This window comes from Chinchilla lanigera, unplaced genomic scaffold (genome assembly GCF_000276665.1).
Source record: "Chinchilla lanigera isolate Chin_1 unplaced genomic scaffold, ChiLan1.0 scaffold00008, whole genome shotgun sequence".
Taxonomy (NCBI): Eukaryota; Metazoa; Chordata; class Mammalia; order Rodentia; family Chinchillidae; genus Chinchilla; species Chinchilla lanigera.
The window spans coordinates 24821884-24849301 of NW_004955409.1; the positions used below are offsets into that span (position 1 = coordinate 24821884).

General features: G+C 35.6%; 1 protein-coding gene across 1 annotated transcript; it reads left to right on the forward strand.

Annotated features, from left to right (window-relative positions):
* On the forward strand, nt 1–26242 carry Mbip (MAP3K12 binding inhibitory protein 1). Its single transcript, XM_005377166.2, has 9 exons — nt 1–218; nt 3836–3955; nt 5719–5943; nt 6031–6127; nt 8863–8928; nt 9601–9753; nt 16721–16818; nt 25110–25148; nt 26081–26242. The coding sequence occupies exons 1-9, from the start codon at nt 90–92 to the stop codon at nt 26240–26242; spliced, it is 1089 nt and encodes a 362-aa protein (XP_005377223.1). The 5' UTR covers nt 1–89.
* The last annotated feature ends 1176 nt before the right edge of the window (nt 26243–27418 follow it).

The window sequence follows — 27418 nt, forward strand, 5'->3', positions numbered from 1 at the left end:
TGTTACGTCATCCCAAAGCGACAAAAGCATGGTGGGGGTAGGGTTGTGATTGTACCTCGGTGGTGTTAGGGGCCTCTTGCGAAGGTGTCATGGCTGCTACCACGGATCCTAGTCACCCCAACAGCAGTGACAAGAGTCTAGAGCGAAGCTGCAGCCCCAACCTCTCCCGAGAGGTCCTGTGCGAAATCTTTCGCTCCCTGCACACCTTGTCTGGACAGGTAAGTGGGGTGTGGAGACCCATCCAGCCCCTCCTCCCTTTATCGCTCCAGTGGAGGGCGGGGTGCAGGGGAGCCCTGGCCTGCCGGGGTGTGAGACGAGGCGACCGCGTAGCTGAGGCCGGGGGAGGAGCCCAGGCCTAGTGGCCTGCGATCGGAGTGAGGGTGGTTGCCCGGGCTTAGTTCAGTGCGGGTTGCCGACCAGATTACCTTGCAGCTCTCCTCCCTAGGCGTGAGACAGAAAGCCGGCTCCGAGAGGGGCACGCTTGTAGAGGATGAACGCGCAAATGCTTCCCTTGAGGGTTTAGGAGGCTCCTTGGGCTCAGGGTCTTCCTTCCTGCAACCTATACTTTATAGAAATTGGTTGCTCAGTATGGCCTGAGGGTTTTGGAAAAGCGCCCTCTTTTCCATTTTGGAGTGATTTGCTCTTCTGAGTCACTTGGTTTTGTTTATTTCTGTGTTCCTCCTGGCCGTTGTATGTTACCCTTTCAAATAAGAAGAAAAGTAAAAGGAATTAACGTGAAATATCGCTAGTGTAAAATCGCATGAGTTATCCGTGGCCGATTCTGATTGTATTAGAACTTTTGCTTTTTAGCTAGTTTAATTTTCTGATAAATCGCTTTTGCAGAAATGTGAAATTGGGGTTTTTTTAAAACTGGGCTCTTTACGTTCTTTTAGATGAAAACACTATTTCGTTTCATGATGTAATCAAGCAGTTTTTAAATGAGAAAGAAAAATGTTTGCCTGCATTTAAAAATACTTCTTTTTATATCTTACATGGTCTGTTTCTTAGTTTGCTCTGCAGCCGGTACTGTTGCATGTAGTGGACACTGCAGGCATTTATGTCAAAGATAATGCTCAGTTCCTGTGAAGATAGAACATATGTGTGTGTCATTGGTGACAGTTATCATTGAAAGCCGTAGGTGGATGGAGAAATCAGTCTTTTTTACAGTTATTTTGGGTTTTGTTTGTTTTTTGTTATTATTGCTTTTGCAATGAAGCAGTTATTAACAGTATCTCCTAAAAGACAGCTTTCAAACTCAGTATGCTAAGGACTTACAAAAAAAATTTTGAGACTTGGGAACTTTTGATCGCTATCAGCGTTTCAGTCTTAAACTACTAGACTTTTAAATAATTTGAAAATTAAAGAATTGTTTTATGGAAAGGACAGTTGGAACTTTAAAGCTTACTCATTTTCTAACATCAGGATAAAAATATTTATGCTCACCTATTATTTACAGAAGTTTTAAAAACTAACATTGAAAAGTGATTATGATTTAAATGTCTCTTAAAATATTTTACATACTGAATTTAACTCACCTAAAATTTTTAAACATTCTGGTATTTTAAAGGTACAAATACAGAAGTGACTGAATTTTACATATATCAGCTGTGAAAAATATTCAGAGTAAATATCTGGTTTTACAGTGACACAATAAATAAAAATATTCAGAGTAAATATCTGGTTTTACAGTGACATCTATAGAAGTATTAAAAATAAGATTGTTTCATAAAGTAAATGCTAACCATTTTGGTAATACTCTATTTTGAGATGCACTGAAATGAAAGCCAGAATATATACTTACAAAATTGCCCCCACAAAGTTAGTATTTCCTTTTGCAATATATATAAAGGATTTCTAAAATGCATGTTGTATAGTAATTTGCCTAAGTTCATCCTAAGTATCATTGTATTACCTCTGGAAGGTAATAGGAAGATATATTGTATTATTGCCTTAATATGAGACATAAAATTCACTGTTAAAAAGTATTTCCTGCTCCAAATTGCAAAATTTATTAATTTTACCATTTTTACTTGCTTCTGGATGGCTCATTTTACACAGTTAATTTAGTGTTAGCATGGATTTTGTATTAATAACTTCCTATTGAAAACGAATCTTTAATTAGTAGCATACTAATGGAGATTTTTGAATGAATATTTTACTATTCCAAAAATGCATAGAATTCATATTACTGATAGGCAACTTGTTGACTAATTTGACATATTGAGTTTATTTTAAAATTAATTTGTAACACTTTGATGTAGTTTTCTTAAAAGACCAAGAATCCTTAATTATACTTAAAGGCTTACATAATTCTGTTGAATTGAAATGAGAATATGATCCAGACATTAAGATTTATTTTCTGTAGGCTATTTCCTCTAGGAAAATATCATGCTTTTCATTGCTGGAGGATGTACTTGCTTTTTTCCAGACTGTATTCATAAATTTGCCATAATTGACTTTAGATTTCTTAGAGTACTAGAAAAGTATAGTAACGGGTTACTTTTACACATAACGTATGTTGCAGGCATTAAAGTAATATCAGTTGCATTAAATGCATTAATCATAATGTAAAATCATAATTAACATAAACTTATTCAGCCTATCTAAAATTTCATATTCTTTACACTTGTCTGACATGGACTTTAAATGCTTCTGATTTCATGTTCAAAGGGCAGTAAATTTCTATCACATAGTGTTTATTCAATATGCTGCCTCTTGTAATCAGAGATCACTTTGATTCTGTGTACAATGATTCATATTTTTGTTTTATCATTGTAACTCCTGAGATCTGTATTTGAACTTATATAACGTGTCATTAGTTTTTAGAATATGTGACTTATTTTTAGTAAATTATTTCAGAGAAATATAACATAATTAACTTCATTCCATTATGGAATATTATTTTTCTACTATGCTATAAGCACATCTCTAGAAATGTTTATGAGGGTTCACTTTTACTGTTACTGCAGATGGAGGCTGTCATCTAAAATTTTCACTGATTTTGATATTAATTTTATAATCAGGTTCTTAGTTTCCTGGGTATGATTTTGTTCTGCTAGATCACCAACTGATAAGAAATAGACATGTAATGAGACCTCATAGCTTACTAGAAAATACCACTTAACATAAACACTGGACATTCCATCCACTTTCTGCCCAATTGTTTCACTAGAATGGAGGTGTTTTTTTTTTTTTTTCAGTTTCAGACTTCCATAACTAAATAATAGTTCAATTTTTATTTGTAGATGAACATTTTGCTACTTATCCCCAGATTTTATATGAATGAATAACCTGGATATTTAAATTATTTTTTAAAATGGTTAAAGTTGAAAACAATAATATCATTATTAAGACATCAGAATAATGTATCATGATTATTTCAGATATGTATTTGTGTACATATTTAACAGAGAAAAATGCACATATTAGAACTCTGATAAAACAGTTGTACCTTCTCTGTTTAATGCCTGACCTGGAAGTGGTAGGGTTCTGAATAAGGCAAACATATTTTGGACTTTATCCAAAGATATTTAGATGCTGAAGTACCTTCATTTTTTTTTTTTAATCTTTCATAGATAGTTTCACCTCTGAGATGGTCCCATTACACAGACCTAAGAATCCATTAAATTTGAGATGTCATTTTTTTTTTTATGAAATGCTGCATCTTCTCGGCCTTTTAAAATGATAACTAGGCAGAGCATTTTAATGTATCATTAAAAACTTGATAACTTTAATAGGCATGTGTTACTCCATAGAAGTCTTATTTTTGTGGCAATCCCAGATATACAGCTTAATCGTGTAATTTTTGTGATGTTGCTGGTTTGCCCCTTTGAAGCTTAACCTCAGAGATGATGTGGTGAAAATTACAATCGATTGGGACAAGCTCCAGAGCCTCTCGGCATTCCAGCCTGCATTGCTCTTTAGAGCACTTGAACAACACATTTTACATTTACAGGTAAATTTCTTGCTAGAAATTTAACTTGATATCACAGACAGAAATTAATTGTGGTTAAATTAGCTGTGTGCATATTGGTCAGTTCTGTCTTAACACTATATTAATACTGTTATCAATAAAAGATTACTTATATCCAGATTGGTTCTAAATCTGTTAATTTCAGTAGTGATCAGGGCAGTTACAGGAATATAGCCCAATAAGCCGATGTGGGTATGAGATTGAGTGCGTACAATTCTATTCAATTCTAGACTTGCACCGAAAATTCAATACAGTTCCATCTATGGTGGGTTATAATTAAGCAATAAGACACGGCAGGTGTGTGTCATGCTATGATAATGATTCCATGCCTTGGGTGAGTTTGGAGGCTCATAGAGTGCTTTCACTGGTTCAAGAAGTGGCATTATCCCAGCATGACACATCCTGGAGTGTCTGTTGCAATTAAACAGTTTCAGCATAGTTTTTAAAAAGAAAGTAATTTCTGTGACATTAATGTCTCATCTTAGTAAGTAGCCAGTCACTATTTTATCTTAACAGTTTGAAATAATTCAACCTTGGTATTAGAAGTCAATATTGAATTATTATTTATAATAATATACTTTTTTATATATTTTAGTTCAATAACTGAACAGTATTATGACCCGACTGGTTTCTAATTGAACATCTCTACAGTTATAATTGATGTATGTTGCAATTTATTTCTAATCAACATGTAAGATATGAAGTGTCAAAAAGATTAGTAGAACTGTTTGGATTGGTCACTTTACTGTGATTAAGGTGTTAACAGGGCTTCAGGAGAGTAGTATTTGGTATATCAAACAATGGAAGCAAAATTGTAGCTATGAAAAAAGTAATTATAATATTGGTTAAGTGTTGGTGTGTTTTGACTAATGGAGTAGGCATTAATTTTCAGCCCTCTATTCAGTGACTTTGTAGGAAAATTTAACTCTGTGTTTCGTATTAAAAGTAGTAGTTAACCCTGTTTTTAAAGGGCAGAGCAACAAGCTGTAGAACTCAAATGAAACCTAATTGTGGCAGGGGGACAGGGTTAGAGAAGTACACGGGTAATATAATTTACATTATGCAACAAGGCTTTCTCCCCTCTAGTTTAGTGATAGACATCTGTTTACAGCTATGGATCTTGCTAGTTTTTTTCTTATTCATTTTTTTTTGGTAAAACTTAATGTTATGACCCAAAAAGATAGCTTGCTATGCCAGGAGAAGCCTGAATGTTCACTGAGCATAACGCCCCTGTGTGTCATGTCCATGCCCCCTCATTCATTTTGGCCAACTGCAGTTTCAAGTGGAGCATCCCAGTGCTGTAGTGATACCGTGGGGCTTTGCTAAGGGAGAGGCTGGCTGTCCTGTGAAGCAGGGAAAATGCTAAGCCTCAGTGTTCAGAAAAGGCATCTGAATGACATGTTAATTAAGTGGCATTGGTGCCAGAGGCTTATGGTTCTGATTTGGCATAAAATATAAAAGATGAGTGACAGAATGATTTCCTCAAAGAAAATTTTAAAATTTTTCAGGTTTTCTTTCTTTTTCTTTTTTAAAAACAAATTTATAACAATGGTTAATGGTCACAGGAGCAGAAAACAGCAGACACTTCTATGTGGTCAAACTTATGTATGCTTGTGTGTCAACTTTTTATATTTAGTAATTGATAGTAAATATTTCATTTGTTTAGAAATTTATAGAACTATATTAAATGTGTAACTGATTGTGGTTAGTTTGAACCCTAGCAGATGGAATTGTATTCTTCTCAGCCTTTTTTAGCAAAACTTCAGCCTGTGATTAAAGAGGAGAATTCAGCTACCATTGAAGAGATAGGAAAAACAGAAGCAGGGAACCAGAATGAACTAAATGCCAAATTTCCCACTGGTGACCAACAAGAAGAAGAAAAGCACAAAGATGGTGATTTAGGTGATGTGAAAAAGACACAAATCCATTTTGATCCAGAAGTAGTTCAAATAAAGGCTGGAAAAGCAGAAGTAAGAAGTTTTGGGGGGCAAGAGGGAGACAATATTACTTTTAAAAGTCTTACTGTGTTTACATTTTTGAACTGTACTTGTTTGTAGATTGACAGAAGAATATCTGCATTTATCGAAAGAAAGCAAGCTGAAATCAATGAAAACAACGTCAGGGAATTTTGTAATGTTATTGATTGTAATCAAGGTAAACTACCTAGAAGTTAATTTTCATAGGATTTTAAGCACAATTTTGTAGTTGCACTTTTTCTTTCTTTAAAAAAAAAAAACAGTAAAAATACAATTCATTTTACAAGTTTTTAGTAACTAAAACAGTAGAATTTCCTTCTGTTTAATAATAGACTGTATTGCAAAACATATGTTCACTTTGGTTATATAAAAATCAAATGGCATTAATAAAAGACTAATGTGTACTACAAGTTTAAAAGGTTATTTTAAAGTTCCTCTAGCAAATGAAAATGAAGTGTATAGGGTGGCAAGATTGTTCAGTCTCACTGTTATGAAGGAACTAGGCAGTATGAATTTCAAGCTTGTAAATACACTTGTGAAATTGTGGTAAGACAGTGAACTTGGTAAAGTTAATAATATTCCTCAAGAGGGAGTAGTTTTCTCATTACTCCTGTGTTGCAGTGTTTTATGTCACTATACAACCAATTTATCATGAAGACCATGGTGCCTTATGCTCTTTTCCTTTCTCTCTTAGTGCATACATTGGCTGTTTTTCATCAGATTCTTCTTTCCCTCTTCACTTGATGCTGTAGTACTTTTACAGATCTGCAGGTATGCTGCAGAATACACAGCATTGCATAACACTGCCATAGATCACATTCAAGCATCGTAGTAATAATCAGAGCAAGTAGTTCTTAGGAAAAATTATGGAGAAGAGTTCATAATTAGAATGAACATTTTTCTTGTTGCTTCTAGTATCTCTTGGCTAATTATTATGAACAAGAATTGTCAGATGAACCTAAAAGTGACTCGTATCATGTAGATGTACTGATTCTCTTAATGAAATAGTATAGGCTCAGGTTGGGTCCTAAATTCAACTTTTTCTACTATTAACATTTACATTTGCCTTTCGATTTGGTATGTTTTCCTCTTAGCTTTTTAGAACAGGTACAGCAGGGGGAAAAATCTCAGGTAGCACAGTCCAACTGCAAGCAACCCATGAAAGAAGGTTTGTTGAGGGAGCAATCACATGTGTCACTAATGTTATTCCTCTGTTCTCCTTGCTAACTCTATTATTATAAACCACCAGGGATAGAAATTGACAAGAATTGAAATGCTCAGCAGGATCCCTTGGCCTATTCAATCCTTTGCTGGCTCAAAACAGTGCTGGCAAGAATTGATGTGGAGAGTGACTAGCACTCACACATTCACTATCTTCACACCATGCTGAATTTCTCACTGATGGGTCAGTTAATCTGTATATTTGGAATGTAGCTCTGAAATGGATGATAACTTCTTTTTTTAACCCTTAACTCCATGAAATGGTAGAAAGAGAATGGAGAAGTAATAACCCTTTAAGCATACTTTAAGGTGTCTCCCCCCAAAAAGAAGTGACTATTTAGTCTCTAAATGTAAAAGAGGAGTGGATTTGGAATTTTATTCACAAAATTTGACTTATCAGCAGAACTGTTAATGAAACTTAAGTGCAAAAAATACATTTTAATGTGTTCCTTTTAAGACCTCTCAATTTGACCTAAATAAATGATTGAGATTTTTTTAAAAAATAAAATTCTACAGAGAAGAAAGAGAATTTTCTTTCAGTATTTCTTTTTTTATAAAATATTTAAGGGAATCTTGCAGAAAATTTACTGTCAATGCATAGTTTTACTAATGTTATCTCAGACATTTACATTTTTACTGTATAGCATCATATATTGTAATATGTTACATATAATATGTTATAAGTTATGATATGTAACATAACTGTCAATATATAACAATATTAATAGTATTAGATATTATGTTAACATTGTCCAAATTTGCTCTTTATAATTTCTTTATTAATGTCTAATTTAAAAGAAATTATATTTTCAGCTTGGAAAAAAATTGGAACAAATTTTCACAACATGGCTATCCTAAACTTGCAGTTTTTGAAAATGGAAGAGTAGGAAGAAGTAGAAGACTTTTTGTGATTAGTTTTTACATGTTCGTGACCAGGCCGTAATTCATATGTCTCACTGCCAGGCGGCTTGAAGTACCATTGGTGTGTGCATAACTGTCCCATCAGGTGGCTTCTTACTAATTTTATTAGTAAGACACTAATAAAAGTGATTGGAACCGTTTGTACCATCAGTGGTATAAGCTGCCCGATGGGACAGTCATGCGTGTACCACCTGTGGTTCAAGCTGCGGGAAGGTGTTAAGTGAGTACTGGAAATCTAGATGGAGTGGGAAAGTATGTGTTATAGCTGAGGTTTCAAGATCTTCTATGAACAGTTCTGAAATTAAAGGTTTTAAATATATAATCAATCCATTTTATTAGATGTTTGCTGATTTGGCTAGTGATGTCAGAAATGCTGGATTTTAATAAAAGAATGTGTTAGAAAAATGAGTCCTATTTCTGTGAAGGAGAATTAAAATATGGTACTCTATAATATATAAATTATTTTCTCCAAAGGCCCGAATACTTTTTAGAAATATTGTGTTTTCCATTAAAAATTGTATTGTTATGATATTTTATGGCTTTTCCTAATGTAAATCTGAATATTAGGTTAAATATTAGGTGTTCTGATTCATTTTAGAAAACAAATGTCACTCAACTCTATATATGATGGTAATTTAATTAATACTGTTATTTAAATTTATATTTACTTATAAGTAATGTGTTAATATGAATTATTAGAAGTTTATCAAACTCTCCAGTGTTTGAAATTAAGAATCTATTAAAATTTATATTCATCTGAATTACCCTTAGAAAATAGTTGTGCAAGAACTGATGCCATTTTTACCCCTTACCCTGGATTTAAAAGTCATGTAAAAGGTAAGTAACCACATACCATTGTCACCAACAGAAGTGTATTCTAGATTATTAAAAAAAGAAATAGAAATAGTATACCCATCTAAATTTTATTTATTTTAAAACTTAGTTACTTTTTCTCATTGCTGAGACAAAATACCCGACACCCAAAGTTAAAGGTGGAAAACTTTATTGTAGTTCACCGTTTGTAAAGGTTTCAGTCCTTAGTCAGCTGGTTCCAAGGCAGGGTGGCGTGGCAGAAGGAGTATCACAGAGGAGAAATAGTTTTTGGCAGGCAGAAGCAGCAAGCAGCAAACAAGAGACAAAAGCAAGCCTCTTTCTGTCTCTTATTTTTTTCCAGGTTGTCCACTTTTAGAGTGGGTGGCATTCACACTGAAGGTAGACCTTCTGTAATCCTAGCATCACACCATGAATCAATCCCAGCGTCACATCACATTAATCCCAGTATCACACACTCTAGATTCAGCCTCCTGTGAAAAAGCCTCACCTATGACTACATGAGATGTTGGGGAGACATCTAGAAACAAGCCATAAGAAACAAAACAAAATACTGCCTTTCTCAGCCTTGGATTGTGGTTAGTTATCTTTATGGAAAGAATATAAAGTACTGTTAGGGAGAAAGAATTTCTGTTTTTAAAAGTAAATTCACTGTAGCTTATAAGTTTCTTAACTTAGTTTCTAGAGTTGTAAATACGTATGGACCACAAACTAGACCTGAAGGAATTCAGGGATCAGGTCATAAATCTAACAGCATGCATCGAGATTGTGGCAATCAGGCTGTAGAAGAACGACTACAGAATATTGAAGCTCACTTGCGATTGCAGTCAGGTAAGCAAAGTGTCAGGTGGTGCCCCATGGTGTACCTTTGCAAGTGGTTAAAGAAATTCCAATTCTTTAACTGAATGCCTGTCATGTACAGTTCTGTCTGTTACAAAAATGGATAAAGCACTAACTACTTTCAAGGAATTTACAGTTTTTGTTGTATATACTTTGCTTCCTTTTTACTTCTTGCTAGTCTCTAAAATTGAGAAAGTCTAGTAGAGTGGAAGAGGTTCCAAATAGAACCTGACAGCCTGTTTATTGAAGTCATAGCTAAAAACTAATGTCTTTTGCTAAAGCCAATTTCAGAGCTTACAATCTTAGTTGTCACCTACTGTACTAGGTACAAAGTGTTGATAAATATGGTTCTAATACTGAGGGATCTCTCAGTGAGGGTAAGCATATAAATCATAAATTAATGCTATGGGAAAGTGAACATTTATTGAACATTACCGCCAGTCACTCTGAAAGTATTATACATATGTCAGCTTAGTACTTGACAGTATCCTTTTGAGGTGTTGATGCTGTTGCTGTTGTACAGATGAAGTTGTTTAGTTTCAAAGAGCTCAGACATTGTGCCCAAGGTAGTAAGTGACAGCTGGAAAAATGATCTTCTACTCAGCTAAAAATTCTTTAATGGTTTTCTGTAGGCCTACATGCACACCAAACATAGTAGTTAACCATTTGTTCAATAGCATTAAGCTCTTGTTTAAGCCACTATTCTAGATACTGAGACTACATCTGAACAGGAATCGTACTTGGAGGAGGTAGGTGGTATAAATAATAAATAACATGGAATGTTAAAATAAAAGGGCTAATGATAAAAGTATCTTGACCAAGAGAAGGGCAAGGAGATTGGGACTAAAAGAAAATTAATTTTAAAGAGAACAGTCTATGCATTAATTCCAGCCATATCTCTGGGCTTTCCCGCTCCTGCACATTTTGCTATCCAATGGCCTTTGTACCTGTACTTTGCTTGTTAATCCCAGATCAGTGTGAATTCCCTTTTTTTAGAGCTTCATAGCACCTGGTACTTCCTGCCGTCCTTTAAAACAGTCATTACAGTTGTGTTTGTTTAATGTTCATGTGTCCAGCTAGGTAGTAGGATCTGTGAGAGTGGAACCTTGTCATGTTCATTACCATTTATACCATTGAACACCCAGCACAAAGCAGGTGCTCAAATGTTTACTGAATGAACAGTTAGTTGCCTGTTTCACATTTTCAGATAATGTACACAGTGGCTGCTGTGAGATAGTTAAGTGCTAAGCTTTTTCAGGGAAGGTCAACGTGTGGCATTCCTGATGAAGTGACGTTTGAGCTCTTGAAGGGAGCAAAGCATCCCCAAAGAGGAAACTGCAAGAACAAAGCATTCCAAAAAGAAGGAATAATGTCCACCACAAAAGGAAGTTACAATTTCCAAATCCAGTATAGTTGGGATATTTGCTGGATGGAGGTACAAGAGGGTAAGGGAAAGAGTTAAGTCTTTGAGGGCAACAAGACATTAACATTAAGAGGAAATCCCCTCATCTAGAAACAGATGCACTTAAAATGTAGTTGTATACAAGAATTGACTGATGAAGTCTCTGATAGTATCAAGAGGTTAATTTTTTTAACGAGAAAGAAAATAACAAAATAGTTTCAAAACGGGTTAGTACGAGAGTTACAGTAATTAATACATTGTGTATTGTCTTCATAGCAGTTATTCAGAATACAAGATACAGGCATGATATCTTGTCCAAACAATATTAGCACAGACCTTTCCTTGCAATGAACTAAGACAAACTAGCTGTATAACTATCTTAACTATCTTGTGTATATGTATGTTTATTTCTTTTTCCTTTTTTTCCTTTCCCCTATCACAGTTTGTCTTTTTTCTTTTGAACAGTTTCTTGCCAATTCACAATATCTGTTGTACATTTTGGATCTTTCTTACTCATTCAGTCTCTCACACGAATGAGACAATATGATGTTTACGCACATGGGTCTGATTTATTTCACTTATGACTGTGGTCTTGAGTTGTATCCATTTACCTATAAAAGTCTCCTGTTTATCTTTCTTTATGGCTGAGTACTACTCCATTATGTAAAAAGAACCGCATTTTTTTTTATCCATTCCTTGTTTGATGGGCATTTGAGTTGTTTCTAAGATTGAGCTGTTACAAATTGTGCTGCTAATACCATGGTGTACATATGTTCCTGTAGTATGATGTTTTTAATTCTTCTGGGAAGATACCCAGAAGGGAAATAGCTGGGTCGAATAGGACCTCAAATCCTAGTTTTTTGAGAAATTACCACCCTGATTTCCACAATGGTTGTACCAGTCTACACTCCCAGCAACAGTGGAGAAGGGCTCCTTTTTCCCCACAGCCCCTCCAGTATTTGTTATCAGTTCATTTTTTGATGATAACTATTCCTTCCGGGTGAGATGGAATCTCAGTGTTGTTTTAATTTGCATTTCTTGAATGACCAATGATGTTGAACATTTTTTCTTTTTTTTTTTTGAGACAGGGTCTCACTATGCAGTTCAGGCTGGTTTTTAAGTCACTTTGTAGCCCAGGCTGGCCTCAAACTCGCCATCCTCCTGCCTCAGCCTCCCAAGTGCTAGGATTACAGATGTGCACCACCACACCCAGCTCCATTTTTTCATATATTTATTTGCTGTTGGCATTTCTTCATCTGAGAGGTGTGTATTCATCTCAGATGCCCATTTATGGGTTGCGCCTTTGAATTTGGGGTGCCTGGGTTTTTTTTTTTTTTTCAGTTCTTTATATATTCTAGATATAAGTCCTTTGTCTGAGGGACAACTGGCTATAATTTTTTCCTGCTCTGTGGATTGTCTTTTCACTCTGTTGGTGATTTCTTTTGTTGTGCAAAATCTTTTTAATAAGGTGAGATTCCATTTATTGATTTTTTGTGCCACTTCCCTTGCAGTCTGGATTTTGTTCATGAAGTCTACCTACAGCTATGTCTTCAAGATTTCTATGTATTTTCTCTTCCAGCAGATTTAGCGTTTATATTTTAATATTTAGATCTTTGATCCATTTTTACTTTAATTTAAAGAGACAGTCTTTCTTCCAATGAACATGTTTAGCTCCTTTGTCAAACATAAGCTAACTGAGTATGTTTGGGTTCTGTCTGCATCTTCTATTCTATTCCAGTGATCCTCAGGTCTGTTCTTTTGTCAATACCATACTAATTTTGTTACAGTAGCCTTATAGTGTAATTTCAGGTCTGCGATTGTGATGGCTTCTGACTTGTCTTTGTTGCACAGAGTTTCTTTTTCTATTCTGAATCTCTTCTAGTTCCAAATGAATTTTAGGAATGTTATCTCTAGATCTGTGAGATATGCTAGTGGTATTTTTTTTCTTTTTTTTTTTTTTTTTTTTTGCTGATGGTATTTTGATTGTGATTGCATTAAATCTGTATAGCCATTTTGGGAGTATGGCCACTTTTACTATGTTGGTGTTTCCTATCCAAGAGCAAGGGATATCTGTCCGTTTTCTGATATCTTCTTCAATCTCCTTTTTTAGGGTACTATACTTTGCACTGTACCAATCTTTTATATCCTTTGTTAGATTGATTCTTAAGTATTTCATATTTTTAGATGGTACTGTGAAGAGTGTGCTTTCCCTAATTTCTCTCTGTGTGAGTTTGTTGCTTATGCATAGGAATGCTATTGATTTTTGAGTGTCGATTTTGTATCCTACTACACTACTGAATTTGGATATTTAAACTACAGTTTTTTCGTGGAATTTTTGGCATCTTCTATGTAGAGTATCATGTCATCTGCAGATAATGATGATTTAAATTCTTCCTTTCCTCTCTTTATTCCTTTTATCTTCTTCTATTGTCCAATTGCTCTGGTTAATGTTTCCCTAACTATATTGAACAGGAGTGAGGATAATGGACATCCTTGTCTTGTTCCTGATTTTACAGTGAAAGCTTTCAGATTTTGACCATTTAATATGATGTTAGCTGTTGGTTTGTCATAGGCGGCTTTTATCAGATTGAGGTAAAGTCCCTCTATTCCAGTTTTCTATAAGGTTTTTATCATGAATGGATATTGGACTTTGTCAAAATCTTTTTCTCCATCTGTTGAGATGATCATGTGATTTTTGCCTTTGGTTCTATTAATATGTTGTATTCCATTTATTGATTTGCATCTGTTGAACCAGCCCTGCATCACTGGGTATGAATCCTACTTGGTCATGATGTATAATCTTGATGATACGCTGCATTCTGTTTACTAGTATCTTATTAAGGATGTTTGCATCTATGTTCATTAGGGAGATTTACCTTTAGTTTTGTTTCTTGGTTGAGTTCTTCTTTGGTTTTGGAATCAGAGTAGTACTTGCTTCCAGGAATGACTTTGGAAGTACTGCTTCCCTTTTCAATTTCTTTAAAGAGTTTCAGTATTAGTGGCATTAGTTCTTCTCTAAATTTCTTGTAGAATTCAACAGTGAATATGGCAGGGTCTGAGTTTTCTTTGTTGGTAAATTTTTTATTACATTTTCAGTTTAGTTGGCTAATATAGGATCTTGGTTTAATGTTGGCAGTTTGATTGTATCTAGGAATCTGTTCATTTTTTTCTGTGTTTTCCATGTTATTATAACATAGTTCTCAAAGTAGGTATTGATGATCTCCTGGATTTGACTGGTTAATGGTTTATCAATTTTATTCTTTCACAAAACTAACTTTTCAATTCATTGATTCTTTGTTTTGTTTTCTTAGTCTCTATTACACTGATTTGTGCTGTTTTTAATTTTCTCCATCATACAGGCCTTGGGTTTGATTTGTTCTTTTTCTAGAAGTTTGAGGTTCAAGATTTGATTGTTTATTTGAGTGCATTGTGTTTTCCTGATGTGTGAGTTCATTGCTGTAAGTTTCCCAGGTAGGAGTGCTTTCCTTGTGTCCTACAAGTTTCAGTATATTTTATCCTCATTATTATTTAATTGTTTATACTGTTTAATTTCATGTTTAATTTCCTCTGTGACCCATTGGTTATTCAGAAGGGTGTTGTTTAATTTCCATGTGTTAATGTACTTTTACTGGTTTCCTTTGGTGTTGATTTCCAGTTTCATTGCACTATGGTCAGATAGTATGCATGGGATGATTTCAGTTCCTCTACATTTATTTAAACATGTTTTGTCAGCTAATATATAGTCTATTTTGGAGAACGTCCCATGTGCACCTGAGAAGAATGTGTATTCTGATGGTTTGGGGGTGGAACACTCTCTAGACATCTACCAAATCCATTTGTTCACAGGCTTGGTTTTGTCTAAAGATTAATTCTTTTGGCAAATTTTTGTTGAATGCTCACTATTTGCCAAACACCATTTTTAAGAACAAAGAATACTGAGATGATGTAGTCAGAGGCCTCAGCTTCAAGGATTTTATAATCTGGGTGGAAGAAATACTAAACATAGTGAAGTAGCACTTACGGGGGCAGGGAATGGTATAGTGTGCGGACGGAGCACAAGGAGTCTCCCTGTGAAGAGGTTTGGGCAGTCTTCATGACCCAGTGACCTTGAACTGGGTCTTGACAGGTACAGGAATAAGGCAGAGATGTTTTAGGTAGAAAAAAAGAACAAAGTAAAAAGAAAGAGCTGTTCATTTTATCTTAAAGAGTGATAATGACCAAGGTCCTAAGATAACACAGCATCCCCCCCCCAAAAAAAATTCTAGACTTTTTATATTTAATAAGTTGGTACCTTTAATATAATTTACCAATATTCTTTAACTGAACAATGGTTATCTAAATGTGTTTGTTCAATTTGTAAACATTGGGTACCTGTTCTGTCTCAAGCATTATAGTCTATGAGTTGATGCTTTGTAGATTTGCAGAATGCACAGCTGTACAACTATACCCAATAAGCAAAGCACATAAAACTCTGTCCTTTTGGAGCTTTCATCAGAATGGAAAACAAAGAAACAGAATGTTATTGGATAGTAGTAATTGTGGGGACAATTAAGGAAAGGAGGATAGGGAATGCCAGGTAAGAGGATGTGGTAGTACTGGATCAGAGCACTGACGTTTACATTGGAGCTAAAACCTGAGGTTGTCTAAAGGGGATTTTGGAGGTAGAGGGAACCACCTGCTGAAGCTGTCAGGGTGTCTGGCCTACTTGAATATCAGAAAAAGGAATCAAGAAACTGGAACCATGGGTGTATAGGGGGAATATAGGTGTGTGTAGGCCATTGTGAGCCTTGTATGCCACTGTAAATGCTTTGAGTTTTAGTCAAAATGAAATGTTAAGGTATGTGAAGGTTCGAACAGAGAAGTGACACGATCTGACTTACATTTTAAAAGGATCACTGGCCACGGGTTGAGAATGTGGTCTTGGGAAGCAAGGCAGAAGTAGGGAGACCAGGTAGGAAGTCATGATAATCTAGGGAAAGAAGGTAGTAGTCTGGACCAAAACAGTCCCGGGGAAGTGATAAGAAATAGACACAATCCTGAGCTTGAACTTCCAAGGACTTTAATTTATCATTCCCCTGCCCCCAAAATTTGTTCATAATTATACTAATATGCCTTTTTAATATTATTCTAGGTCAAAGGAGAAAGTGTGGCATGTAGAGAGAAATACAGATTCAATAAAATAACATCACATACTTCAACCACTGAGTTAAATGATCATTTATCGCTTCATTTTTACCTGCTTAGGAAACTTGCAAAGCCTATCAGAAATATAGGTTGTTCAATACAGAAACCATTCCGTAGCCTATAAAACGAACATAACATAGAACTAACATTAGATTAAACACAAGAAAGATTGGAAAGGAGGAGGTGTAATATAGTTTGTCCCATAATGTGTAATGAAAATATGAGCTGAGGATTTCATTTGATTTTGCTTTATTTTGATAGGTTTAAATACTTCTCTTTTCTTTGCATAAGTATGTTTTCATAGTATTTTAAGAGTAAAAATTTTAAGAAGAAAGTATTCAGTACTGCTTCATTTTTTAAAAACATATTTAGGTGGTCCAGTGCCAAGAGACATTTATCAGAGAATTAAAAAACTTGAAGATAAAATCCTTGAATTGGAAGGCATGTCTCCTGAATATTTTCAGTCTGTGGTAAGTATAAATGTCTTTCAAAAGTAAGTATTATTTTAGGATTTTTCATTATATAACAGTTTACTCATTGATCTGTATGTAAAAGACGCTTTTCAATAATTCAAAAGTAAATGACCACAGTTCTGTGCAGGAGAATTACCTAGTTCTCCCAAGTTCTGACTTGACTATTTCAGAAATTTAGAATTTTTAAAGAGATACTTTTTTAATTTTGAAATAGGATCTGACTACATAGTTGAGGCTGCCCTTGAGCTCACTATGTAGTCCAGGCTAGCCTTGAACTTGCAGCAATCCTCCTGCCTCAGCCTCCTGAGTGCTTGGATTACAGGCATGCACCACCATGCCTGGCTATAAGAGATGCTTCTATTATGCATTCTCCAAACCCTTTTAGGCGATTTTCATGGTACAAGAAATCACCTCTGATGGTGGTCAGTGTTGTCACTCTGAACTTGCTGTCAGTTATCCCTCTGTCTATTTAATTTCTTTCTCCCAGATTATTTCCCTCATCAGCTCATAAACAGTTACCACTTCTCCATACTGAACAAGCACACACCTCAAGCTGCCACTCTGTTTCTTTACCTTAACTGTCAGACTTTTTAAAAGACTGGTCTGCACTTGTGTAATTCCTCAGCTCAGGCATTAATTCATTCATTCATTCTTCTCCTTTCCAACGACACTAAGAAAACATACTGATTGATAAGCATCTTGGGTACAGCAGCATTTTTCCAACAATCCTGAGCTCATTGTTTTTACTCAGTCTTCAGAAGTGATTATATCCACCTTTTCTGAGATTTTTTTAAAAGCTGTACTGTACTAGAACTAAAACGATTTAAAGTCAGATTCTACTAAAACTTTATGTAAAATAGCTCATCTTAGCATGGATCGTATAAAATATATTTTAAATTCATTTTAGGTATAATAGCAATGTTTTGAGTATTTGAATTTTAGAAGTATTTACAGAGGAAGAAGGCAGGTCACATAATAAAAAGAAAAAGGGCAGCAGGTCCAAATGACAAAATTCAGAGAAAGAGGTTTATAGATTAATTGCTCTCAAATGTAAAATGAGATTTCTAAAATTACTAAAAGCTAAAGCAAAGATTAAGAAGATACCAGCCATTTAGTGTACTGCCTAGCATGTATTAAAAACCTCAGTAAATATTAGCATTTATTTAAATTTTAGAAACTATATGTGAAGTAGTTATACAAATATGGGTCAGTCTGTTCTCGCGGCTTTCAAATGTCTAAAATTTTTAAAAATTTTTGTTATATTACATAAAGGCCTTTCTACTTTTAGGATTATTTTTTGACTATTTCCTCCTAGAAAACTTCCTTAAAATTTTTGTACTTTTTTTCCTGCAACAGTCTACCATAAGTTTTTCAAGTCAAGCTTCTTTCATTCAGTGATACCTCTGAAAGTTATTTTTCTAGTTCATTTTCATATCTTGTGTATAACATTTGTTGATAGAACTGATCTTATAAGACCGTGTGGTGATATCATGTGTCTCCAGTCAGACCCTTCCATCATAATTTATGTCTTCTCCCTGGCTGTGATTTATAAAAACTTAACATAATTTAGATCTAGCTAACGAAAGAATAAGCCCTCCACATCATTTTGTGGTTTTTTGGATTTTAAAAAAATTTTTATTTTGAATCTGTTACATATAGGATAGAGTAGTATTTGTGTAGAAGGTAGACGTAATCAGATGTAGGAAACTTTAAATATACTTTTGAGAGACAAATATGTAAAATTCTGCAAGAAGTAGCCATGTAGTCTCAGTATGAGGATGGTGCGGGTGAAGAGTAATGTGCTGCGTCCTCTGTGGAGCACTCAGAGTGCTCAGCTCTGGTCAGTGCAGGGAGCTGCCTTGAACGGGCTGTATTTCATTCGAGTGCGGCTCCTAGAGAAGACTCATTCATTGTATTTCAAAAGGGTGAATATGAAATTTTAAAATCTATTTAAGATCTGCTTTAAATCAGTTTTCTAGGGTCAGAGAATGGGTATCTGTTGTAAACATTTGAACAGAGAAATGACTTTTGAAAAAATATTTATACAGATTTATTTAATACTGTTATACAAGATCAGTGAAAAGGGAGAAACTAAGGTCAAGGAGACAACATTGTACTTGCTTAGATTTGTAGTCAGTTCCTGCAAGGGGAACATGAATGACAATAGAAAAGGCTAATGCAAATAGGAAAGAATACAGGACAAATACTGATGATTTATTATGGAATAAGAGCAAGGATCACTCCACCTTCTGACTTGAAAAGTGATAGAAACAAAAAATGTAAAAGAGGGGTATTTTTAGGTGCATATGAATTTGAAGTCATAGGGGGATCTAAAGTTAGAAATATCAGGTAAGCTTTTGGAGAAATGACTTACACTTAGCTCAGAGAGTCTGTGTAGAGGTACTAGTTAAAACACTGATGGGTAGGCTCACTGCTGCTGTCAAAGGCCTGAAGTCTAAAGCCTGGTGACTACCTCACTTCAGGGCAGGAAGCCTTAGAAATGTAGACCGAGGACTGACTAGATGACTTAAGCATTAAAAAAGGGTGTGATGGTAAGCTAAGATGCAGCTAGCGCTTTTCAAAAGTATTTCCAAATCTGTTAAAAGTAATATATCTTTGATTAGAAGAATCATTTCTTAATTAGTGTTAGAAATGTTGTATTTAAATAACAGTCAGGTAAAAGGACATGTACAAGTAGAAAGGTTTAGACATTCAAAGTGCCTCTGTCCTCCAAGCCTGCAGAGATTGGCATACACCGTAAGGAAAGAGTCTTCTCTGGGAGCTGCACTCGAATGAAATACAGCCCATTCAAGACGGCTCCTTGTGCTGACAGGAGTTGAGCATACTGAGTGCCCTACACATTAGACTAATGTACACTAGCACATTACTCTTCACTCACACCATCCTCATACTGGACTCCATGGGTACTTCTTACAGAATTTTACATATTTACCTCTGAAAAGTGTATGTGTAGCACAGTTCTATAGCTTCTAAAGTTAGAAGTTAAAGGAAAGTTGAAACCATTACATTTCTTAAGAATTGAACCTTTATTAAAAACGTGAACTTCTGAACTCTAAAGATTTTAAGTGAAATGTGGTTATCTAGATTTGGTTGTCAGTCACTTCTAAACATGGAGAAACCTTAAAATTGCGCGGAAATTGATTGTTATGGATAACATGAGAGCATAGCATATGGAAAGGTAAACATTAACAGTAAAAATTATAAATTATATTCACCTCATAAAGCAAAACTAGGTTATATGAAGGTCTTTTCATTTAGTGAAATACCTGAAATTCCAAAATAAGTTACAATGCATATAAAATAGTAATTATGAAAAATATTAATATTTGTTGCATCTTTTAATGTAATTTTTTCAAAAATCTTTAACCTTTGTATTAAACATGGAAAAGTTTTACTGTGCTAATGTTTTCAAACTTTAAGAGCGTGGCTTAATAGACTATTAAAAGATCTGATATGAGTATTCCCAAAGACGGACTTTAAACCATGACATTTGAAAACAGCGAGTAGAACATGCTTTACAAATACATTTTCACACACTTTGTTCATTTTATAGCACTTATCACTTACAGTTATGTGTTTGTACATATTGTATATTAAACCTCTCAAAGCCAAGAACTGTGTCTTGTTTGTCTTTGAACACATGAAACATAGTACCATTGAGTACCGTGAATGAATGTATAGCACATGGTTGATACTTACTTACTAGACTCCAGAAGGTATATTAACATTGCCACAAAGCAGTTTTCAGACATAATTTTTAATCACTAATGGTAAGAAACTCCTGGTTCTAAAGTGGAAGAGGAGTTTGATGGGAGAGGAGTGTGCTAAAAGCCAAGTCAACATTACAGCCACAGATCGTGTATGTGTGAAAGTTCATGGCGGGCCTGAACAGTGAACAGTCATATCCAGGTAGAAAATTAAATTGTGTATACACATTTTGGTAGGCCTTAACAGTCACACTAGCTAGTTTGTACTTCCAATATTATCAAAGTACAATTAAGGTTTTGAGAAAGAAAGAAGAACCTGTGATTTAGATTCCTATCTGGTAGCATTATGAAGTTAAGTGGAATCAAGGAAACTAGTTTAGAAACCATGTCAGGTCATCCAGGTTAGAGAGAAATGAAGCATTGCATCAAGACAGTGACAGTATAAGGAAAAACCAAATGTTATATGTATAGAATCAGTTACCCTTTACAACTGGTTAAAAGAAGAGAAGGTAACTGGTTGAGGAGAGGCCTCTTTACTCTTGAATTTCTTTAGAGCATTCATTCCCTGGACATATGTATATGACATGTTTTCATTAGGCTATAGGCATCGTTGATGTGGCTGTAGATTACCTGCCATGGTATAATATTGGGAGAGAAGAGACAATTTTGAATTATCTCTGTGCAGTTGTTTTTATGCTGTGCTCATATTTTCTCTTCAAAACTTGTTAAAATTGCTACCTTTTGCATTGAGATGTAGTACTTATATCTTCATAAAAAAATTTTAAATCCAGTCTACATGTGGAAATATTCTACTCAGACCTAAAATGAGCCCCAGTCATTTTATTATGTTTTTAAGCCATTGATCCATTGATACCCTTATTCTCCTCATTCTGATATTTTTCATTTTGATTTCATGATACACAAATAATCTGATTGCTTAATGTTATAATGTGTGTCTGGATGTTCCTCCAAAGCCTCATGCAGTCATAGGTGGGACTTTTTCAGAGGTGTCTAGATCTAGAGTGTGTGATACTAGAATTGATTCATGGTGCAATGCTAGGCTCAAGGGCACTACGATTAAGGATGTGAGTGCTACCTGCCCTAAGTAATCTGGATAAGATAAAAGGAGCAGAAAGGTACTGATAGGTCCCTTGTTGCTTTTGCTGAGTGGAATGAACTGTTACTCCTCTGTAACACCCCTCCAACATGTGCCACTCTGCCTTGGAGCCAGCCAACTATTAACTGAAATCTCTGCAGACTGTAAACCAAACTTTTCCTCCTTTAACTTTGAGTGTTGGGTATTTTGTCTCAGCAACAAGAATAAAGTAACTAAGACAGAATTTGATACCAGAGAAGTGGGGTCGTTGCTGTGACTGTACCTGACCATGTGGTTCAGGAACCTTTGGGAATGCTTGTGGGAAGAGTTTGGAAAGGTACAGAGATGCCAGCTGAAAAAGCAGAGTAGGAACACCTTTGGCTGTCCTTAATGGGAGATTCTCAGAAGACAAGAAGGCTGATAAAAATCCTGCCAGTAAAAACTAGGCTCAGGAGGTTTCTTCCAGGAAGAAGGACTGCATTGGTTGTTGGACTCCAGATGACGTTATGCTTAGCAGAAAGTTTGTATTTTGTTGGTGTCCAGAGACTTGGCCTAAGACTGAGAATAAGAGAGGTAGACTAATTAATCTAGCAGAAGAAATTTCAAGGCAGTGTAATATTGAGCCAGTGGCATAGTTACTGTTGAGGGTTTTTAGCCAGATTTATGTTGAGAGTCAAGAGCAAAGAGCCCAATAGAATGGTAAAAAACATTTTGAGTTTGGCCAGAGAGGAAGTCCAGTAAAGCTGTGGACTGCAAAGATAGAGCAGATGAGATCTTGATTGCTGATGGCATCCTCAGAACCAGCAGGACTCCAGCCTTTGCAACTTCAAAATTGCAAAAGTAAAAGACTTCGCTTTGAGAAGAAAGACCCAGAACAGAGCACCATGTTCCAGAGTGGTGGCTTAGGGAAATTGTTCCTTGGGATTCATAAGCACTTACAGCCAAGAGGGAAGGAAGCCTGGCTCCTGCTCCAGCTGGCAGCAAACTCTGGAGTCATCTATATGTGCTGATTTTAGGCTCATGCAGAATGCAAGAGTTGTAGGGTCAGAAAGGCTTCCACTCAGATTTCAGAAGAAGATCTTGGGAGGCCAGGCAGTTATGTCCCTATGAGAGTAGTGTGTGAAGCTGAGTGTGAAGATGAAGGTGCAGTGGGTTTGGAGAAGCCAGAAGTGTGGATCATCTGAGGAAAACTACAGGGAAAGATAGAGCAGGCCCCAGAGAAAAGCTGTGGGAACTATAACCACTGGAAGTGCTGAAGGGGTGGAACCACCCAAGCCCTTTGGAGTTCATAACTTGCCACAGATTGCTGGGTATGCTGGAACTGGACATGTGGGATTTAATGTTTGCCCTGCTGGTTTTTGGACTTGCTTTATTCCCATTCCTTTCTACCCTACCCCCATTTGTAACTTTTGGAATAGAAATGTCTGTCTTGTACCATTGAATATTGGAAGTGTTTAACTTTCTTTTCATTTTTGCATGAGGCTTGCAGCTAAGAGTATGCCTTAAATCTCAGAGAAGACTTAGAGTTGGACTTTTCAGCAATGCTGAAACTGTTACGACTTTGGCAACTCTTGGAGATGGACTAAACGTTTTTGGGGTTTTTTTTTTTTTTTTGGCATAAAGCAATATGCATGAGTCTTTGGGGGGACAGGGGCAGAATGTTATGGCTTGTATTTAAATGTCCCCCCAAAGCCTCATGTAGTCATAGGTGGGGCCTTTTCAAAGGTGGCCAAATCTGGAATGTGTGATGCTGGAATTGATTCATGGTACAGTGCTAGGCTCAAGGGCACTAGGATTAAGGATGTGCGTGCCACCTGGCCTAAGTAGTCTGGGTAAAATAAAAGAGGCAGAAAGATGCTGTTAAGGTCCCTCACTGTTCTGTCTTTTGTGTGCATCTCTGCCATGTGCCACTCTGCTTTAGAGCCAGCCAACTGGACACTGAAAGTTCTACACACTGTGAGCCAAATAAACTTTCCCTCTGACATTGAATGTGGTGTATTTTGTCTCAGCAGTGTGAAAAGTAAGAAAGACACTCAATGATACAGAAAATACCAGTATTCTACAGATTAAACTATTATGACCACAAAGGGAAGTGTATTTTCATCCCGTATATAAAAAGCCACCCCTTGGGAAAGTAGGGAGACTGAGCAATGAAGAAATTAAGCATTAAGCCCTTACCTGCCTCAGGACCCCACCATGGGTATCTAGCTTAGTTTGGTAAAGGAAGGAGCATATTTGTCTGAGCTCTGTTATTCCATAATTAATAGCTCAAATACTTAATGATTTCCAATTGTTATTATTGATGAGGCATATCTGTCTATCTATCTATCTATCCTTTTCTAAATCTCAGTGGTTAGAAATATTCATGAGAAGATTTTGCAACCTGCATTCGGTTTCATCAGATACACTAATTTGGCATTCAGAAATTTGAGATGTTTTGAAACTAAGAGCAAAGAACAGAAAGAATTCATTAGATGAAAGTTCAAAAACCAGTCTATCAGTGTGAATGTTGTCATCTGTACCTAAAATTTGAGTTCAAACTGGCTCAAACAGTATGGAAATATCTTATAAAATAGGACACCCAATGATAGCACAGTCTTCAGAGTTCATTAATTTGGTGGCTAAATCATAGATATCAAAGAACTGAGTTCCTTCTCTTCAGCTCTGCTTGATGTTGACTTCTTTCTCAGGCAGATGACAGGGCAACAGTAGCACATCCAGGTGCCTTATCCAGGTACAGCAGTGTCCATAGGAATTGGCTCTTGTAAGTGCTTTCTTTCAACAGAGAGGAGGAAGCTTTTTCTATAAGGTCACTTCTTAATCCCCAGCAGACCTCTTACCCATGGGCAGAATTGGGTCCATGCTCATTTTAGTCACTGATAGGACAGTGAATGGATCAACATTCCCTTGACTCATACAGAGAATCAGTGGGTAAAGAGTTGCTTGCAGAGACAGCCATAGTGCTCATTATAGTCAGTGGAGCCTGACTCTGTGTGTGTGTGTGTGTGTGTGTGTGTGTGTGTGTGTGTGTGTGTGTGTGTGTGTGTAGTCGGGGGAGAGTTTGCACCCGTTGGCCTAATAGACCAAATTTTATTTTCCTCTATTGTTGCTTCACTTGTCCAATATCCTGGAATACCCAGGTTATAAAAAAGAAACTAAGTAGAAAAACCCCAAGAGCACTTCTTTCTAAAATGACAAAGGCTGATACGAAGCTGGCAATTAGTGGGAAAGTATGCACTGCTTGAGACAAGCATGCTGTTGCACTGTTACCACGTACTGTATACGTTAAATTGGTAGTGGGTATCAGGTACACAAAGAGCTTGATGAGTTTGTAGACTAGTTTCTGTCAGAGTTCCCAAAGGCTATATTTTATTCAATATGCTGTAAAGGAAATATTATGCTTCTATTTTCTAAACATTTATTATTTACTTTTTTTTTCTTTTTTTTTTAACCTTTAAAACTAGAACTTTCCTGGAAAAAGAAGAAAAGTTCAGCCACCACAGGTAAGTTACTCCATTGCCATTTTGGCTTGTGCAGTAAATTAATTAGGTTTATAGCTCATTAATAAAAGTTTGTACTGTGCTTGCCTTTCGGTCATGCCTTGGTAAGATTTGGGACTGAAGAAAAGCTGTGCAGTACAAACTAGTATAATTGAATTGGAGCTAGAATTGTATTCAAGGGCATTCAATGCAGTGAACTAAGACGGGTTAAATTTAAAAATCCTTATCCTGCTTATACTACACTTGCTCTTAGCCCAAAGGCCAAGAAGTGATAGGAAAATCTATCAGCTACAGAATCCTTAAAAATAGTAAGTCCTAAAGTCTTCTCCCATTCCCCCTTGTGAAGAGCAATTAGCAGGATCCAAAAAGAAAGTGTTTGTCAGGATGACTTCAGCCAACCTCTGTTGAAAATACTACTATATTAATTTGTTGAATCTTAAATAGTAAGATTCTACTCTTAATAGTGGTAATGTGAATTTAAAGTGGGGGAAAACATGAAAAGATTTTTTTGGCTGTTTTTTCCCTTGCAGTGCTAGTGATCAAACCCAGAACAGCCAGGTTTTTCCCAAAGTAGTTGATCCCTCAGAAATGAATTTCTCAGTACTGCAAGCTTAAACTAATCTTAGAGTTTAATATTTTACTATTGATCATAAAAGCATTGTTTCACCCCCAAAGTTGTTCTAGCCTTTTAAAGTACAAAAAGATTCAGGAGAGTTTTTCCCTAGGCAAGAGAAAGACATATTTAAGCCTTGTTATTTTATACCTTTTTTGATTTATGATATAGTCACTATATATAGGTAGTTTTAAAAATTATTCTCATCAGAATAAACATTTCATCATGCTGCTGAATATTTTAAATATTTATAGTTCATTTAGGACTATCTGCATTAAGATACTTCAGAGTCTTATTCAGCAATTTGTGTTATTGTTTATAGCAGAACTATTCACTGGCTGAACTTGATGAGAAAATTAGTGCCCTCAAACAAGCCCTGCTCAGAAAATCAAGAGAAGCAGAATCTACGGCAATTCACTACTTTCCGTTAAAAATGCCTCTCATTCTTGTCATTTTACTTTTTTATATAAATATGTGTAACTGACTCTGTAATTAATTGGATATATATTTATCAATATAACCTTTTTCTGTGACACCAGATACTCCTCAAGTACTCCAGTGAGTTTAAAATCATGGATGTATTGAAAATTGCATTGTTGGAACTATTCCTTTCTCTTTTAAAGGAGGCATTTTGGGAATTTAAAAAATTAATTTGTAACTACTTTTTTTGGTGGACCACAGAAAGGAAGATTATTGTGATACTGATATTTAAAAGGACTTTATAATGTTGATTAACCAGTTTATTAGATTAGTTTAAATCAGTACTTTGCATTTAATGTGCATTCAACACGCAATTTATTGACTGAAATGAATTTTTAATGTGTATATATGTATATAGTTTTCTTTGTCAGATGTCAGTGCTACTGTAAATAAATAATGAATCCAGCTGTATTCCTTTATTGAATGTGATCTTGAACAAGTTACTTATTCTCGTTTTGTGTCCTAATTTCCTGATTGGTAAAAGGGGAATAATAATAATAGAACCTACTTCATTGGTTTGTTTGTTTGTTTGTTTGTTTGGTACCGGGAATCGAAGTCATGACCTTGCGTTTGCCAGGCACATGTTTGTGCCCCTGAGCTATGTCCCTGAGCCTGGCCTTTTGTTGTTGTTGTTGTTGTTCATTGGTTTTTAAGAAGCATTTATGGTTTTGAAACTGCCCCAGAGGAATTGCTCAGTAAATTTCAGCTATTATTAGTGAATGAAACCTGGTCTATCTCTGAATAGTAGTAAAAGTTTTACAAAGAAATTATATTGTCATAGTTGGAAATTAAATATTTAAAAGGTGCGACTAAAGTTATGTCCAGTAGTTCAAGGAGCAGCTATTTAGGTCTAGAATAATTTGTGAGAATCAGAAGGGTACCTAAAATTGCTTGTAAACTGAGAATTTTTTAAAAAGAAAAGAATTAGAAATCTAGAACTTAATTGAAAAAATGTATAGCCGAACATTGTAGAAGCTAGAACATCACCAGCAGTGACTTTTTCTGTGTCTCTGACTGCCCCTTGGCCCTAATTCTCTCTAATTCTGTCTCGGTGACCTGTTTACTCTCTTTGTTCTCCTTTTCCCTCTGGGTGCTTCTCCCTCTTCCTTGTTCTCTTTCTGCTATTGGTAATCTGTGCATGTACTATATTCTTTGAACTGGTTTCTCTCCACTTTCCCAC

Coding starts and splice junctions, on each gene's coding strand:
- Mbip (XM_005377166.2), top strand. CDS start 90: ATGGCTGCTACCACGGATCCTAGTCACCCCAACAGCAGTGACAAGAGT. Junction 5,944..6,030: donor TAAAGGCTGGAAAAGCAGAA/GTAAGAAGTTTT, acceptor ACTTGTTTGTAG/ATTGACAGAAGAATATCTGC. Junction 25,149..26,080: donor GAAAAGTTCAGCCACCACAG/GTAAGTTACTCC, acceptor TATTGTTTATAG/CAGAACTATTCACTGGCTGA.